This window comes from Melospiza melodia, chromosome 3 (genome assembly GCF_035770615.1).
Source record: "Melospiza melodia melodia isolate bMelMel2 chromosome 3, bMelMel2.pri, whole genome shotgun sequence".
NCBI lineage: Eukaryota > Metazoa > Chordata > Aves > Passeriformes > Passerellidae > Melospiza > Melospiza melodia.
This window is the reverse complement of record NC_086196.1, coordinates 105,816,862-105,835,230: the sequence shown is the minus strand read 5'-3', so window position 1 is coordinate 105,835,230 and position 18,369 is coordinate 105,816,862. Positions and strand designations below refer to the sequence as shown.

Below are 18,369 nucleotides of genomic sequence, written 5' to 3'. Positions count from 1 at the left end.
TGCAGGGGGAGAACAGCCTTCCTCAAGCACAAATTGGCACATGCAGCTGAGATTTAGCTATTAGCATCGTGTTATAATGGCACATTTAGCTTTCAGAGCAGAATGAGTGGAAACGCCCCGTCTGTCTGCTGGCATTTGCTGCTCCCTGTTGAGCTGGGGGAGAGGCAGCATTTGGGGCAGTGGGCTGCTGGTGCTCTGCTTCCTGCCCACTGGCAAGTGGGAGCTGCTGGCTGGGCCCCCTGTCCTGCTGTAGGCAGCAAAATGCTCACTCTTCCTTGATTGCCCACTTGGAGGCTGCCAGCCACCCCTTTCTTCATGATGGGTCAGTGCCTGCCTTTCCCTTGAGGCCCTTTCCATGCAAAGCCACCTTGGTGTTGCTCAATCTAAACTGAGCCATAGGTGCAGAAGATTTTAGGAGGAAGAAGCCATTTGCTTTTTTTTGTCCTGCTATTTAAAGTGGAAGCTGTTGCATAAAGCTACAAGTGCAGAGCTATGCACACCTAGGTGGTAATTTCTCCTGAAGGAAATCCATAATCAGAAAAGGATTTAAGACTACAGGGAAGGCTTTCATTTCCTTTGCTTTTCCAGTGCTAAACCCCATATGAATTAGGAAAATAGCAGCCATCTAATGGAAAATGTCTGTTTTCCATTGCCATTGCAGAAAACAGAGATTTCCTGTGTTGGTTCCTGAGTTCTGTGTTGGTTTAAAATGCTAGGACTGGGGGGCATTTGGAGATTTTGTGCCTTTGTAAGCAAATGGTAGGAAAGGAGAGGACACCCCATCATGATTTCCTTAGGTACAGCACTACTGGCATTCTGACTAATAAAGAAAATGGGAGCCAAGTTTCAAGACTGCAAAAGAAGAAAGAATCATTTGGGGTCAGGGTGTCCCCCCATATTTTAGGGTGAGAGTTACAGATAAGTTTTCTAGATATGTTTTCCCCAGTTAGTAAAGCCTCTGGGACTGTGGGTGTCCATGTTTCTTGCCCATTAAGAGAACTTTACTTTTAAACATTAACCTCATCTTCTCCTCATCTCTTTGTAATGTGGAGAATGGGGTAGGGAAATTAAAGGGCCGGTCTATACACATCTGCTGATTATTGAAATCAGTTGCCACTTGTTTTATTGTCTGGAGTTCTGAAAAAGAAAAATAAAGGATAAAAAGTGCTAGGGGTTACAGGACAGCCTATATGCTCTGAAAACAGAGCAGGTACTTCCAGACTGAGAATTAGCATGTGTCAAGTGTGTTTTAGAAAATGCCTTTGCTCTATTACCTTTAAAAATACAACAGGGAGTGACTAGCCTACTACACGTATTGATGGATGAGGTTAAGTATGACTTTCTAGTGCTGAAAAGGGCTGGTGAATTTTATTTCCAGAAAAAAGAAAAAAAAAAAAAAAGATAAAAGATAAATTATTGCTTTGCTCTGAAAATACTCATACATAGGATTTTCAGCCTCCCAAATATCTGAGAGTAATTTGCTTAAGTAGATATTCCAGACCTACTTTAATTCAGCCGTTGCTACGGAAGGCTGCGAAGAACAAAGAGGGAGGCTGCAACGTTTCAGTGTGCTGAAGAAAATATTAAGACATGCTGAAATATGTGTATGCTAAGTTGATAGGCTGCAGATACTGGGAAGGAAGCCTGAAGGAACTGCCTCACTGTGTGTCTGGTGGAGTTTAGTGAGAGGCTGTTGTTTTGGGAACCAGAACACGGCCAGCTCCTCTGTGGCCTTGTTTTATGTAGGGCACTCAGTCTGCAGCATGATGGATCTTTCATTACCAAAGACTTCACTGTGAAATTAAGCATCATGCCCTCCTAGGACCCATCCTCTTCTGGCTGCTGAAGCAGTTTTAAAGTATAAGATCAATTAATAAAGTTAATTGGGGATTAAAGTACAGTAGGTTGAAGAAAGTGCTTGTAGCTGGCTGAGTATACGACTTGAGCACCCCAAAGAGTCTGGTCTGCAGAGGTAGTTTGTCCATTTTCTGTCATTTTTATTTTCATAGATTGCTGTGCAAAACTGAACTAGCTTCAAACCTCAACCCTCCCAACGTATGGTTTTGATTTCAGGCCTGAAGCTGCCCATTAATATCACAAGTGTCGCACAATTGCATTTATTTTTAATGAATGTATCCAGGAAAATTTAGTTTAGCTGAGCAGTGAAGTATTATTAAATGGACTAAATACAAGCAAGGGTGATTCAGATATTTCTGCTTTATCTGCTGCTTGGGATGTTGAGAATACTGGAACATTGCATTTTCACACCCTTTGTTTATGCTGAATCGTTATAAAATTTTGCCTCAATATAAGTTTTCCTTCCTTTTTTTCCAAATATTAACCTGATCTTAAACAACCACTATCCAAAGCAGACCCCATTTGAATACTATATTATGCACAATAATTCAGGAAATGTAATTGATTGCTTTTAAACTATATTTATATGACTTTACCTTCTCAGAAAGAGCAGTTGGAATATCTAACTGAATGCACAGATATAAAGGGTTTTTCTGAGCATGATTAAATATTAGTAACAAAACTATTCTTCCATTCCTAGTTGTTGGAAGTACATCACTGTAAGCAATTTACAAATCTTATTAGGACACAATGAGCACCAGGCAGTTTATATTCTGGTTAAGAACAGCATGCATGAGCTGAGCAGTAGGTTTGAGAGCTAAGCTGCCACCGATGCACGTTCCCACAAATAATTGCTATAGCAACATTGTCATAATGCCTGAGATCTGCCTCCCTTGGGTTTGCACATGAAGTTTTCTTTATGGTGAAACAAAATGCCTTCTCAAGTTGAAAATACACTGTAATGGTGAGGCTATTGATGGCTTTTGCCTTTTTAATTTTTTTTCTTCAAGTAATTAAATTTCAAATGTTGAGAAGCATAATGGAACATTAGGGGAAATAATTTGCTGTCATAGTGTCCATTCATCATGAAATTCAGCATTCTGTGGCTCCTTCCATACAATTAATCTCTGCAAATTGGTGTGATCAGGTGGAGAAATTCACTGTGGGCAGCCTCACTTAATTTGTGGAGCTTTTTCTTTTCTTCACCTGAGTGCTTAGATGCTCCACTTATGCTCTGTAGAAATCAATCAAAATAAGGTTCCAGAGTTATTATTTCTTTCATTTCAAATTGCTGCACATTGTGATACAGATTGTGTTTCTGCATATTAGGAAATCTTTGACGTACAGCACTGAAAACAGAGTTGTGCACACACCAGCATACTTCAGGGACACTACTAATGCAACTTGCATTTAAACAATGGTCAGATTCTGGATCCCAATTTTGGATCTGGTTTTTGGTCAGATTCTGGATCCTAATTCCTGCTTTGTGATGTTGGAAAAAAATAGCAAGGATGCCCTGAATGGCAAAAGCTGCACAGCAGAGCAGCCAAGAAGTACTTGCCTGTTTGGTGTCATAGTGAAAAATGTTCACATGTGCCTGAGGACTATTTTTCTGATAGCTGATCTAGGAGGAGAGGGGTGGAACACGGCTTTGCGGGCAGCTCCTGTGCCCTCCTCCCTCCCAAGCAGCTCAAAATCTGTCCCTTGGAGTTGAAGCGTATTACAGATAATAAAGTTCATGATACATGGGCAACATTAAGTGAAGACTGTTACTCCGTTATCATTATGATGATCAGAGAGCAACAGATGAAGTAATTTCAGCCAGGCTCTCGGGCTGGTGCAGTGAAGTCTGAACAATGACTGCAAAAGGGAGAGCACTGAGGGCAGCAGAGGACTTCGATCATCCGAGCAGGCTAATTAGAAATCCTTCAGCAGGGACACAAAGGTGAGCAGAGGTTATAAAAAATAGATTTAGCGGAGATATTAGGGAGAAGAGAGAGGTCCCATGCTCCAAAGGACACACCTCAGGAGAACAGCAGGGGAGGAGGAGGTTGAGTCCCTTGCATGAGACCACAGAATACTAAAGACAGGAGAAATCAATAACAGGCAATGTGTGAAGGTAGTTTTATAGCTTTGTTCAGATCTAAGGAATCTGGGGAATCTGAGATATCTGGGGAGTCTAGTGAGTGCACGTTGTTGTAAAGATGCTTAAAAAAGGGGGAAAAAAGAAAAAAAAATACCTTTAGGTATGAAGGTGTTGTGCTGCAGTGCTGAAAGGAGACTATTGAAGTTTCCTTAGACTCATAAAAGATAAAGAGACTTGAGTGCAGGCTTGAATGTGACCCTTGGACTGTTGTCCAACAGGAGGAACCCAGGGCACACCAGCAGTGACAAACTGCCTGGGTGCCTTTGGTGAAGGAGTGGGTGAAGGACTGCGATATCTGGTGGAATTCAGGTTTTCTCACACGCTTGCCTGCATCGTTTTGGTCACACAGTCTGCTCTCCTGACAGCAGTACATGGCTGTGAGGGGCAGGAGAGCCAAATGTGAGGAGCTGCAGCGTGGTGGAGCTTGCTCTGCAGTCAGACACAGTGAGATGCCAGAGTGAGTGTAACAGCTTGTTCCCGTGAAGGGTCTGTCACATCCCACTGCTGCCAGAGCACGGGGATGGATGAACCCATGCAGCTCCACCTCCCCTCTGCATGCTCTGAGCAAACCCATGGGCTGGCTGGGGGTGCCTGTCCGGCCCTCCAAAGCTATGCACAAAACATTGGGTCTTTTCCCAGCAAAATTTATGCACCTGGGAGTTATATCAGTTTTAATTAACTTCATTTATATCACAGTGTAACATTCCCGTATAGACAAGAGTGACAGACTCAGGGAGTTTAATTATAGCCTTTCCTGACATAGCATGCCTATTTAGAGAGTCAGCTGAATGTTTTAGTTGCAACAGCAAGAACTTCTAGGCACCCATCAGAGTTTGAGCCTGGTTCTTATGAAATTCTTTTTACTTTTAAAGAGGAATCTTATGCTATCTTGCTGTTTGCACTCCAGTCAAATGAAATTTCCTTGCTTTTGTATTTGTATTTTCCTTGTTGTATTTCAACAGCTATAAGATGTTATGAAAAGCAATTTTAACAGATAACTGATAGGTTCCTGCCAGGAAATGGAAAGACCTTGTGAAAATATAGTGCCGTACTGAATAACTGGGGTGTGCATAGATGGTAAATTTCTCATTTTAAATGAGAATCCTATTTTAAATTCTCTGCCATATTTCTAGCTATTGCTCATAATGTAATAATGAAGGTCAAAAATCCAGACTTTATGTGACTTAATAATTTTAACTTATATATTTTTTTAGGATTACCTCACAGCAAGCCTATCTTTGCAGTATGACTCAGAAGTGTGCCATGCTGCAGTAAGAACAGCGATTAGTACGTAGCCTTAGGCATACTCAAGTTTAAGATAATTCCCTATGGGCTTGGGCTCTCAGTTTTAAACAATATCACAAGAAATTATGGGCCAGATGCACAACTGAAGTGTGAACATTTTGTTTCTCTGTAACTGTGTGGCTTTACACCAGCTGACATTCAAATATGTTATTATTAATCTGTACCAGCATTTTATTTAAGATGGCATCAGATTGTGCAGACATAAGCCATGTGAATTAAGGCTTCGTGTCAGACTTGAGTTCTGGCATCTCTTAATTGCTGGGTGTTCATTCCCTTTCACACTTAAAAGTTTCCAAATCAAATGTTTTGTATCATGTTTTTCCAAGTTCCTTTCAAAACAAACATCAGAAACCTGTTCTGCTATGCACCACAGAACTGACACCCTGAAATGGACTGGTGGAGCCTGTGGATTCACCTGGCAGATCTCTGCCTTACACTTATGTCTTTTACATTATGGATCCCAATGGGCCAGACATCTGCTGGAAAATTGAAGTCTTTGCTAGAGTGATTAGCATATTATGATTGACAGTGAAAGAAAAGCCAAAATCTTGGTGCCGGCTCCAATGCCTACAAGTCTGTAATTTTTCCAATCTGTAATAATTCCAATGACTGGTCCAGCATTCTTTGTCCTTATCCCAAATTTCCCCACACCCACAGTTCTCCGTGGCTCTCCATGTGCCACTTTGCTGATTTACTGTAGCTCTTTTTCGCCTCATCCTCTCCTCCCTTTGCAATGGTCTGTGTTCCCCCAGACCTACAGCAGGAGCACAGTTTCATTGCTCTTCCCAAATCCTCCAACATCTTACCTCAGTTACTTTTCACATTTTCCTGGCCCTTCATCTCAATATCCCATCTTGCCATTGTTCTGAGCCTGATTTTTCTCTCCTTCCTACCCAAGTCTAGCCTATTCCTTCACACCACCCAAATGCCATCAGCAGAAGTATGGACAGCAGAGGAGAAATTGTCTTCCAGACCTCAGCTCCTCTCTTTGTTATTGGAAAGCCACTACCTATCCTTTAAAGCAAGACCATATTTGTAGGTCCCAAACCCAAATACCTCCTGTGTGAGACGCGGTTTTTCTTAACCTGCACAGATTTCCACACATGTGGTGAAAAAGGAGGTTCCTGGTCAACAATGTGGTTATAAATAACATCTGCTTGTAATTGACACCACAGCAATCACCTGGAGCATCTCCCAGCTGTGCAAAGCCTGCTGCTTTCCTGGAGCATGTTTCTCACCTGAATTTTGACTGCTCTTATGAGATAAAAACATCATTAACAAACCCAAACACCTCTGTGATAAATGTACAGTTTCAGAAACTGTGTAATTAATAGTATCTCTAAAACAGTGGCTCTAATGAAACATATTTTAATTGAAAGGCAATTAGGCATTGTCTTTTTCCAGAGCATGTATAGCTAACTAACTCTTGTTACTATTACCAAGTTGTACTTGCAGAATGCAGCTCCTCTGTAGAACATTTCTCATCCCTGCAGAACTAGTAGGTAATTTCCTCAGCATATTCCCTGGTCCTGCCATTATTTTTTGAGTTTTTTAATTAAAACATTAAGATAAGGAAACATGGGGATTTTTTAGTAGTAGAACTGAGCGCTTTACATTTGAGAAAGGCTGTGCTTCAAAAACAGATTAGTGGAGAAAACAGCTTCAGTTTTGCTTTCCCTGCTCTGGGTAAACCTTTGAGAACTGGTGATAATTAGGGATGAAATGTGGCAAAGGATCTAATATCTGGGGAGGAACAGTGTGCCCTCTTGGACCCTGGAGAAGTTGAAATTTATTCCTTATTGTAAGACTTGAGGAAGGACAGTGTTGGCACTTGGACTGGTGCTCGTTTTCCTTCAGGAGAGCAAAACTGGGCTTGAGAGAGGGATACTAGCAGATTCTTGCCTGATCTGACTAACTCAAAATAATTTGCCTTGAGCCTAAGATGTGCTCAAATGAACTTGAAGAAGATGGTGTGGGTAGGTCAGTGTTGAATAGAACACCCCATGTTTCCTCTCTTGTCTCAATCTCTCACTTGTCTCTGGAGCAAGATGAGATGGCTGGTTTACCTAAATGGCTAAAAAGCAGTCTAGTAGTCTAAGCAGTTGCTGACAAGATAAGAAAGCTTTTTCCACCCTGAAAACATGCTGAGTGAGAACAGAGACTCCATGTGAGTTTCAGAAATTATTCCTTCTGAAGGGCTTTCCTTGCCTTCCCCTCTTTTGAGACTCGTAAAAAAATTCCCGTGGATATCAGTAGACCAAGATGTTCTTGTGTAACACAATTTAACAGTCAGGGAGACTCACAGTAACTAAAACTGGCAGTACTGTAACTATAAAAAAAAGATGGAAGTGTAGTTCATAGTTAGTGCCTTTCTAACTTTGGTGTATTTTCATAACACTGTGAATCACAGAATTACAGAACACCAGGTTGAAGGAGACTTCAAGGATCAACCAGCCCACCTGAGTCTTAAAAGTGTCCAATGTTGATTTCAGTCATTTCTCTGACTTACTAAAGTTTTGCTAAGAGTGGTCTTAAAACTTGTGATTAAATTGCAAAAAAAACCCAAAGTTCCACAACAGCAACAAAAAAGGGCTACACTAGCAGCTCAATGGTCAATTAAAAGCAACCCCACTTCCCTGAAAAAACTCAAATTGTCAATTTTGAAGGCTTTAATAATTCTCTGCCTGAGTTTTCTGAGATAAATACAAATGCAGCAAGAGTCATATTCCAAAAATTCGACAATCTCTGTGCACGTGATTGGTAATACAGGGATATAAATTAAAAGATTTGCTATCACTGTTGTAATGTTGCCATTTAATAAGCAGAGTCTCTCTCTGAGTTAATACAAAACTGTCTCCTCTGTGTTTTGTGAGTTCAGAATTAATGGAGACCAAAATGTTTACTTCAGCAAAAGAGATGGCTAAAAATAAAATGATAGCAGAAAATAAAAGCATAATGCCCAGAAACATTTCCCTCGTACTTAGAGGCAAAATAATTTTCTCGCCTAGGAGAAAATAATAGGATTGCATTTCATCAACCACATTCTATTCCATATATTTTAGGCTCGGTGCAAATGTAAAAACAAAACAAAAATCAAAGTGCATTTTTGTTGTTCTTGCTCTGGAATGAACTGTGGTGTTTATGGGAGAGGAATATGGGTGTTCTGGAAAGGATTTGGAAAGAAAACACAAGAGACTTTTACAGAACTCACAGATTATCTGTCTCTTGTTTTCAACCTATTTTCATTACCTGGGGGAAATAAGGGTGAAACAGGTAAGTTGAAAAGTAGCACAGCTTCTTCTGATCAGTATGATCCATGGCAGAACTATTTGTAATTGCAGAACGAAAATCAGCCAACAAAACTATTTCTGGAACCAGAAATGTTACACCCCTGTGAATCTAAAAGTTAGATGAGAAAGGAGTAAGGCAGTGACTCATTTGTTCTTCATCCAAGCAGCCATGGCAGCTTTCACAAATGGCACAGTATAAATAATAGGCATTATGCAATTAGGTGCCCGTGGTTTTGGTAACTGGCATGTTGCATAGCAGGGCCTGCTGTCAAGAGATAAAGTCTTGTGCCATCAAGAGATAAAGTTTTGCGCCACATCTCTCCGTTTGTGAGGTTTTTTTTGTTTGGTTATTTTTTGGGTTTTTTTTGGGGTTTTTTTTTTGTTTTGTTTTTGGTTTTTTTTTTTGATCCAGCATGAGAGAAAAACTAGCTTTGGGCTAGTTGTGCCTGACTCTTCATGTGGATTGCTCTGGGTCAGACCAAGCTGAGGGGTCAGCCAGCAGCTCCCAAGGGCCCTGAGCAGGATGTGAGCTCCTGTTTCCATCAGCCCCACTGCAGGAGGGAGGGAGAGGGTGAGATGGAGCAAAGGGAGCAGTGACCACACGGTAGAGAGCTCATTCCTTGCTCATTCCCAGCCAGCCATCCCCAATGTTGCCAGATAGAAGCAGTTTTGTCTTTTTACTGTACCTATATTCCTGAACCTGTCAGAAGCAAGATAATGCCATACTGGTTTTTTTATTATTTTTGGAAAAGAAACCAAACCCTGGTGTGTTCATCTGGCATTGCAAAACAAATTTAGGTCTTAATCAATGCAATATTCATGATGCTGACAGGACTCCTCATGCTCAGGGGTTTATGGCATGAGTTGGCCTTGATGGGAAGGGTGTTGGAGATGGACAATTCACTCTTGATTGCAGCCAGCACTGCTTTGAAGCATTAGTCCAACATTCTTGGTAAATATCAGTTGTTGCTTGATGCAAATATCAAATTACCTCAAAAAATAAACCTTCTCCCATTCTTGGTACTTTGTCACTGTGTGGCTGCTGCTTGCTGTGCTTCCAAGAGCCACAGCTAGTGCAGGATCATCTTGTTTCTATAAAAGTCCAAAGTAGCCCCTGCTGTTAGACAGGGAGTGTTCTATCAAGTATCTCCTTGTAAAGCCTTTAAATATGGAAGACTGGCCGGGGAAAAATGTATTAATGGAGATGTGAGCATTTTCACTTGTGACCCAGCTGGGAGAGAAACACAGAAGAAAAACAATGGGATCATTTTCTAGACATCAAATCCAAAAAGTTTCAAAAGAGGACAAGAAATGTGATATTTTTAAATAAAATTAATATAGAAATTGCTTTTGGTCTGCATCCGTGAAACTAACTTAATCCATATGTTGCAGGAGGAAAGGAATATGACCTGATAGGAAGATGTTTGGATTATTTTCTTATTTTTTAATTAGTAATACTTTAATTTTTGAAGATTAGTGCAGAGTGCTGCCTGGCTATCTTTCCAGGTAAAATGCTGTATCTTTGCCAGCATGTGGATTTCTCAGCTCTGCTTCTGCTTCTTTACAGATGAGATGAGTGACTCTAAGACTTTGACCAAAGCAATTAAATTCGAATTCTGATCTTAAAGGCACACAGTTTTGTTGACACTATTTTACTATAAATCCATTTCTCAAATATATTCCCATTATTTGTGGCAGTTTTGCCCACGAGAATGTAGATGTTTGGGTGGAAGAGGGTGGTTGGAGAAATAACACCAAAGTCTTTCTGCATGGAATGAATACCATGGATTTTAAGGTTATTTCATGGAAAGATAAACTGTGTGTATGTGGAGAAGTGGAGGCAAGAATTGAGGTGACTCTGTTTTGCTGTGTGGAGCAGGTGTGTTCCCCTCACTGCTGGGATTTGAGGACAGAGGCTGAAGGTGCCCTGCAGGGCATCTGAGGCATCATCTTGAGCTTTTCACCTACACCTCTGAGTGTAATTTCTACAGCACTCATTTCACTGACTGAAAGGCCTTATTGTATTTGGGTTCTATATCCTCAAGGTTTCTTTTCTTTTTTTTTTTTTTTTTCCTGTGAGAGGAACTTATTAATCAAGGCTTTTGCTTTCTCCCAGCATCAAACACTGACAATTCAAGAAATAACATGGTAATATTAATTAGATCTCAGCCAGTTTTGAGAAAGTGTTTCGATTTTCAGTTACTGTATTTTCACATTACAGGGTAATAACATGTCAGCAGTTAGCAAAAGATTTAATAAATATTGTGCATGTGCTTGAAATATTAGCATTTTAATACCCATGTCCAGAAATAACATTTTTCAGCAGCACAGTGCTGAGAAGGTACTTTTTGGATGTGGGTGGACAGGCAGCAATTGATGCACATGTACTTGTTTGACCTATAGCAGGTTAAATACAACGTTCCAGGCAGTTGTCTAAACAGCAAATCATCCAGATATTACTGTTACATCACTATTGCCTCTTCCCCAGCAAACTGCCTTGTGCAGTGGCAGGTTATTAACACCAGATGAGGAGTACACCTGATTAATGTGACATATTCAAGTTTCTTTCCACAGCTGTCTCAATAACCAGTCACGAAGATCTGCTTCTTACACTGAGAATTAAATTCAAATTGTGCAGTCTTGGCTAGAAGATTGTGCAGTTAATCCCGTCCTGAAAAGATGAAATCTGAGTTTTTCCACATGAAGTCTTTTGTGATGTTTCATACTCTGTTGGTTTCTTCCAGCACTCCCATTGATGGAGGTTTCTTTATTTGTCCATTTAAAGGGGAAAAAGGGGGGAAAAAATATATGCAAGGGATTAGTTTTTGGGAAAGTCCCTTTCTGTCTCAGAAATGAATGTGTCCAGTACAAAAGTACAAAAGGATTGCTCTGAGCTCCTTTATATAGGTGTTACATGAACCATATTTTTCAAGGAAAGCTTGAAAAATATGCTAATGAAGAAGACAGTAGTGTTTATCTGTTAGGTTTCCAAAACCTTTCTTTACACTGTGGCTGTAGCAATACAGGCTTTGCCAAATTGATGCAGACCTTTATGTTTAAAAATCACTTATAGCTGATTCTCTCTGAACTAAATTGCAATTATTTGAATAAGCTTTGTTTTCAGGAGGAAAAATGAAGCAAGCAGAGATTATAATTAAGCATTACAGAAAGGGGGAAAAGGAGAATTAGAGGTTTAATTTCCTTGTCTACATCTGAAAGCATGTTTTCAGACAGCCATTTGCTAACAGTCATTGGATTCTTACCCATTAATCTTCACATAATCGTGTCTCTTGATATCCCCTCCCTGGCACCTGTCCCTCCCATTTTGCCACCTTGTCTTCTTTGCTCCCATGACCTCACCTGTGACAGTGGTCACAAGGGTCTTCAGGGTGAAGAGAGAGGCAAGAATGTTGATCTCATGTTCAGAAGGCTTGATTTATTATTTTATGATTTATATTACATTATGACTATACTAAAAAGAGTAGGGAGAAAAGTTGTCAGAAGGCTAGCTAAGCTAAGAATAGAAAAGAATGAATAACAAAGGAGCTCTCTCTGATTCTGTCCCAGAGAGAGCTCGGACCTTCATTGGCCATTAACTATACACATCCAACATGAGCCAATCACAGATGCACCTGTTGCATTCCACAGCAGCAGATAATCAATGTTTACACTTTGTTGCTGAAACTTCTCAGCTTCAGCAGGAAAAATCCTAACGAAAGGATTTTAATGAAAAGATGTCTGTGACACTCACCAATAATTTTTCACTCCCTTTGTTACTTCCCCTCCCAAAACAGCCATGCTTCATCTTCCCCTGCCTTGACCCATGCCCTCAGCCCTATCCATGGGTGCTGCCTGCCTGTGTCAGTGCCACCCTGCCTGTCCCCATCTCCACGCTCACCAGACGCCCCCAAACACGCGGAGTTTCCTCGGAGAGGCTTCGCAGCCTCGGCAGCGCTCGCCAGGCACCATCTGTTCCCAGCATCTCCTTGGCCAGCCACAGCATCTCCTGCCTGGCTTTCCTGTGCCTGCTTTCTTTCTGACCTTCCTTCCTGCTCTATGGGAGCATAATTTTGGGAAATGTGCTAGATCAGAGCCGCTCTGTAGCTGCCAGCGCCTCTCAGTAGCATCCTCACCTGACCCTTCTCATCCTCTGCTCCCTCTCCCACTCATTTGCTGTCCAAAATCAATCTCAAAGCTCCTCAGAGCAGAACCTTTGCTTTCCAGCTGCCTTTGGCACCAGGCACAACAGGACCGGTCTCTGCTGGCATTCAGCACCAGAGCTGTACAAATAAATAAGAGTAATTCTGAGTTACACAGTTGAAGTTCTCGTCTGAAATAATTTAAAGAGTAGTCATAAGGGTTTGTGCTGGTTATAATTCATGTAATAATTTAGGACTGCTAGTTTTAGCTATTGTGTAATTTGGATTTGCTTGCAGTTCTCATTGGATAAAGTGTATTCTTGAACAAGAAAGGAATAAACTATATTCAAAGTAGCTGTAGGGTGCTATGATTAAAGGAGAGCTGGTGCCATACTACAGCAGAAAATATGCAGGATCCATTATACTGTTAATGAATGCACAGCTCAGATTGCTGATTTAATTTTTAGGTCATATTTCTCTCATACCCTCAGGTATAGTAGACTTCATACATAAAAACGGAGTAAGTTGGTGTGTATTTAATTTCAGTCATGCAAAAAAATGAATAATAATAAAAAATTGCTTTCCTGTATTGTTTATTCATTTCCAATTATTTCTTTTAATGACATAGCATTCAGAGATCAATATTAGAAGGGCACAGACATTTTCTGGTACTAGTTTTGAGCCAGGGATAGTAACCTTTGAGGCAGCTTGATATTTATCCATAGCTACGGATTGTCACTGCATTTAAGCCATGACTACAGCGTCATTTTTTCATCTGGCCAGGAGCTTTCTTGAAATAGTCACCACTTCCTTCCTCAGGCAAGGTGGCAGATTGGTGGTATTTTAAACTATCTCTTGGCTGAGAGACAAATCCCAATTTCTTTATTTTTGCAAGCAGACGTAGCTGATGTAAGCAAGACCTATTCCTGCAGGGGCCACACCCCTGAATATTTGTCAGAACCAAGATTCTGCAATGAATTCTAGTTTTACTAAATGTGGAGGTTTTTGGCTCCATTTTTTCATTGCCATGTTAATTGTAAGCTCTTTTTGATGCATGTACAGATGTCCAACTTTCTGAAAATCCACATTTTACAGTGGACTGCATTTTAAATCATACAGTCATAGCTGCAAATTGAATCTGAAAAATCTCTGAAAATGCACAAAGAAATGAAGAAGCAGTTTAAAGAAATTCTGGCTGACCTTTTATGCTGTACACCTGTTATTTTAATTTTTTTTTAATTTCTTACAACTGGAGTATCACCTCTTAAATAAATTTGAACAACTCACCCAAGACATTCTAATCCAATTGTGTATGATGATGATACCAGTTGGATGTTATCCTATTAGGCACTCACTGTAAATAAGGGATTTTCCACTGACTTTTAAATCCTTGATTAATGAGAATGCTTGAAGCAGTGTCCTGTAAATTAGCCATCGTGCTAGCAACAATGGCAATTCGCTTAGGAGAACTGATTTGGTTTAAGTCTTCCCATCCAAATTAAAAAGCATGAAGAAAAGATAACGTCAAGTCAGTAAAACACATTACTCTATCTTGCATTATTGGTCTGCACCCCATGGCTGTCTGACACCCTCAGGTCTAAATTCTGCTCTCTCTTCAGGTAAATTCACATTAGTTCTTCTGGAGAAATAACTCCAGAAAGTAACTGGCCCACAGTGTTTAATCTATGTATTCTCTATATTATCTAGTGTTTTAGCTAATTCTAACTCACATTTTGAATTCTGTCAGGCAGACCAATAGCTTTCATTTGTATTTTGGTCACTGCTATCTCACCTGCCTTTCATAGCTCCTTTGCCCTTTTCTCTGAAAATACATATGAGTAGCAGCAAAAGGCTGTTTGGATTTGGGGAAAGGGGTGAATAAGGGCAGATTGTGACACATCCTTTAATTGGTACTAAAACTCAAATTCTTCTTCAGATATTTTCTAAATAAAAACACTTTTCACGTCATCTTATCACTTGGCTTCTTATTCAGCTACTGATACTTGATTATTGCTTGCAAGAAAATGAGGTTTATACCAAGTATTGACTATGCTGAGACATTAATGAGGCCTTTCTCAACATTCTGTATTCACATTTATTTAAGGTATTATTCATTTCTGTACCCATAATACACATGCATTTTTTATCATTCAAGAACAACCCTTTCTTCTTGTAGAAGTATGAATACTCTTTCTATAGATTGGAATTAGTGTCACTTTATGAAGACAGTTTTGACACTCTCTTATAAGTAGCTGAGCAAAGTATCTCTCAGACATGAAAATACTTAAAGTGCATTATTTTTCTGGTGATTTTGAATTACCAGAATTTTGAACATACCACAGATTGTAAAAAGAAGTACAGTTACCTGAAGACCTACCATGCTGTCCTATATCAAGGGTAATCAGAAACACTGCAATAATCCCATAAATCTGCCTGATCATTTCTTCTTGGGTCATTCAAGTTACAAGGGTGACCCATCTGTGCATGGGCCAAAGCACTCCTAAATCAAAATTCCAGTCAGACCAGTAGGTCTGAGACAATTTCTTGATGTGACTGTTGGGTATGCAAGTGATCCTCTCTGTTTAATGGTATTTGTGTAGAGCTTCTCAGTGATCCATTGATAAATATTCAAAATTCTGGCTACAGGTCATAAAAGTATTTTCTTGTCCAGTGTTGTGGGCAAAATGAAAAATTTGACACTGGGACTTCACTTACCAAGTTGAAACTCTTCAGAAGATGCATGGTACTTTATGTGCTTATTATTATGATTTTATGCCTGATGGTTGTGTGGTTTGCAGCACAGAGATATTTTCTTATAGGCAGGCTTTGTTGGTTACTTGGTTAATTTTTCTTCATATAAAAAAAATGGTAATTTTTCTCAAAGAGACCAAGCTACTGGTTTTCAAGCTTAAATGGTTGTCATCTGGGGATAAGAAATGGACATTGGAAATTCAAGAGGATGTTTGCAGTTGGCTTTTGTTACAACTTTGGTTTTCTACTGGTAGAAATGAAGGACAACTAAAAAGCTTTTTTTGGGGTGTTTTTTAAATCTTGCAAATCTAATTTTGGCAGTATTTCAGGTTTACAGTTGTTTCCTCTAGCTACAAATTTTCTCAGCTATAAGGAAAGATAATTTTTGTGATTATGGCATCCAAACATAGCTGTTGTCTATAGCCTTTTTGATTACCTTCAGCAAGTTACTTCATTCCATTATGCCTCAGTCTTTTACCTCTAAAATATATTATGATTATTATTATTATTATGGGCTTTGCTTTGTTATGCCTCACATATTAATGAATGTATTCGTGTATCACTTTCCTTCTTCAGAGAAGTGCTGAAAGCTTACATTCATTAATATTCTCGAAGCATGACAGAGTAAAGCCTATTACTGTAATATGCTTCGCTTTAAAACTCTGGTTAGAATAATAATGATAAACAGCATTGCTTAGCCTTTGGCCCTGCTGCTCAGCTATAAAATTTTTACATCTTCAGATTTAAACTGATGAAGGAAAACTTTCTTGCATTTTATGTCCCTTCTCTATACCCATGGAGATATAAAGAAAGAAAGTTTTGCATTCACTGAAATTGGCTGTTGGCATAATTATCATACAGGAATACAAGAATGGCTTTTTGCCTGCTACGTCCTGAGCCTCTTGTTTGAATATGATGTAGTATTTTATTGGCTCCATGTATTTCCTTCAGTGAGGTGAACAGAAGTTTGAGATGGACAGTTATGAAACGCCTCACCCATAGGAAAAGCATCTTCCTAACCTCTTTAGTAATTTCTTGAGTAATGACCAGGTGCATGACAGTTTATATTTCCCTCCTATTATTTCCCTGAATTACTGTAGGTGTTCTTATTACATTTCTAAATGACTGTTCTCAGAAGTGGTTTGAAAAGGATACTAATTTTTTCGTGTTGACTGATTGATAGTCTCAGTGTTTCATTGAATATCTCCTTGTTCTTGCACTGTAAGAAGCAGTAGATAGGAATTCTCCAGTTCTTTTCTGAACTTTTATGGTCTGTTTTACCATACATCCACTGGTTTGTCTCCTTTGTCTTAATTTATATAATTTCTTTATACAAAAAATTGTCCAAATGCATTTTGGCTCTAATCATAGCACTCACACTGTGCTTCACCTATTTAAGGAAAATAAGATGTTTTCACTTATTTAAGAAAATACCATAATAATTTCTAGCGTATATGCATTTATTATTGTTTTCTTTCCTTGAGTTTCTTTTCATTAAATAGTTTTCAGCTCAGTGAGAGATATGTTTGCTTCTTTTCCTTTTATTTTTTTACTGTACATCTGAAAAAGCAAGTGCAGTTAATGGAGAAAACATCACTACATTTATAATAGTTTTAACAGCTGCACTGCAGGCAGTTCATTATTTTGACTTGTATTTTAATGCCCTCAATGTTCTCAGTAATATCATAGTAAAGATATTGGAGATAAAGAGGGAAGACCAGCAGCCTCAATATACATATTCTGTTCTTCTACTTTCTGTCCTTATTACAAAAATAAAAAAAAAAATTAAAACTTGTAAGTGCCCACACTGGATATCTAACACAATTCGAAATCCTGACAAGTGCAAATTGAAAAGCAAAGTCCCATTAATACAGAGTTGGAGAGTGTCACTGCACCATTACACTTCAAGTCTGAAACGCTCTGGGCCTTGCATAAATTCCAAAAAAAAAAAAAAAAAGAAAAAAAAAGACATGCTGGTGAGAAACTTACAACATGTTCAGTCAATCCAAGTACATCTATTTGACTCTTATTTTCTTTGCAGACTTCAGATGACATCCTGGTGGCCTCGGCTGAATGTCCCAGCGATGATGAGGACATCGATCCCTGTGAGCCGAGCTCAGGTGGGTTAGGTTAGTCAACTTTTTTTATTACTTTCTTTTCTTTCATATTTGCATGCTGCAGTCCCCCAGAGCCCCAGCTAGCAGGACAGGCCTTTTGTGCATCGCAAGGAGAGGTTGAATTGGGTCCTTTCTACACGTGGTGGTGTTGGCAGAGAGGAAGGGCCAGCTCCAAGACATCAGATGGGAGCACATGTCATGGTCTGAGCTAAGCTATGGCTTGGCTGAGGACCTGAGGATGGACTAGGAAGGGCATTCCAAGGCTTCTGCAACTGTATTGTGACAAAGAAAGTGCAGCTTCACTTAGCAGGAAGGTATTGCTATTGTTTGTGCCTTAAGCATTGCCCTCAGTAAGATAAAAATATATTGAAAATGTTGTGTTATGTCATGGAACTGTAGAATGGCCTGGGTTGGAAGGGATCTTAAAGATCATCTAGTTCCAATCCCCCTGATGTGGTCAGGGACACTTTTCACTAGACCAGGTTGCTCAAAACTCCATCCAACCTGGCCCTGAGCACCTCCAGGGATGGGACATTCACAGCTTCTCTGGGAATCCTGTTCCAGTGCCTCACCACTCTCACAGGAAAGAATCTTTTTCTAATATCTAATCTAAACCTAGTGTACTTCAGCTTGGATCCATTTCTCTATGTACTGTCAGCTCCTGTAAAAAGTCCCTCTCCATTTTTCTTATAGGCTGCCTTCATGCATTGGAAGATAGAGTTGAATTTATTTTTGTTTCTGTTAGTGGTATGAAATTTTGTGTA

At 39.6% G+C, this 18,369-nt stretch overlaps 1 protein-coding gene across 32 annotated transcripts in view; it reads left to right on the top strand.

Moving 5' to 3' along the window:
- Positions 1 to 18,369, top strand: part of NRXN1 (neurexin 1) — a 679,465-nt gene that overhangs the window by 642,649 nt on the left and 18,447 nt on the right. For 20 of the 32 annotated variants that reach the window (XM_063152502.1, XM_063152473.1, XM_063152481.1 and 17 more), the window contains one exon: positions 17,530 to 17,617. In XM_063152502.1, coding sequence (XP_063008572.1) covers positions 17,530 to 17,617 — 88 coding nt within the window. The remainder of the gene's footprint in view (positions 1 to 17,529; positions 17,618 to 18,369) is intronic. The other 12 variants (XM_063152504.1, XM_063152505.1, XM_063152486.1 and 9 more) reach the window with 1 other exon arrangement.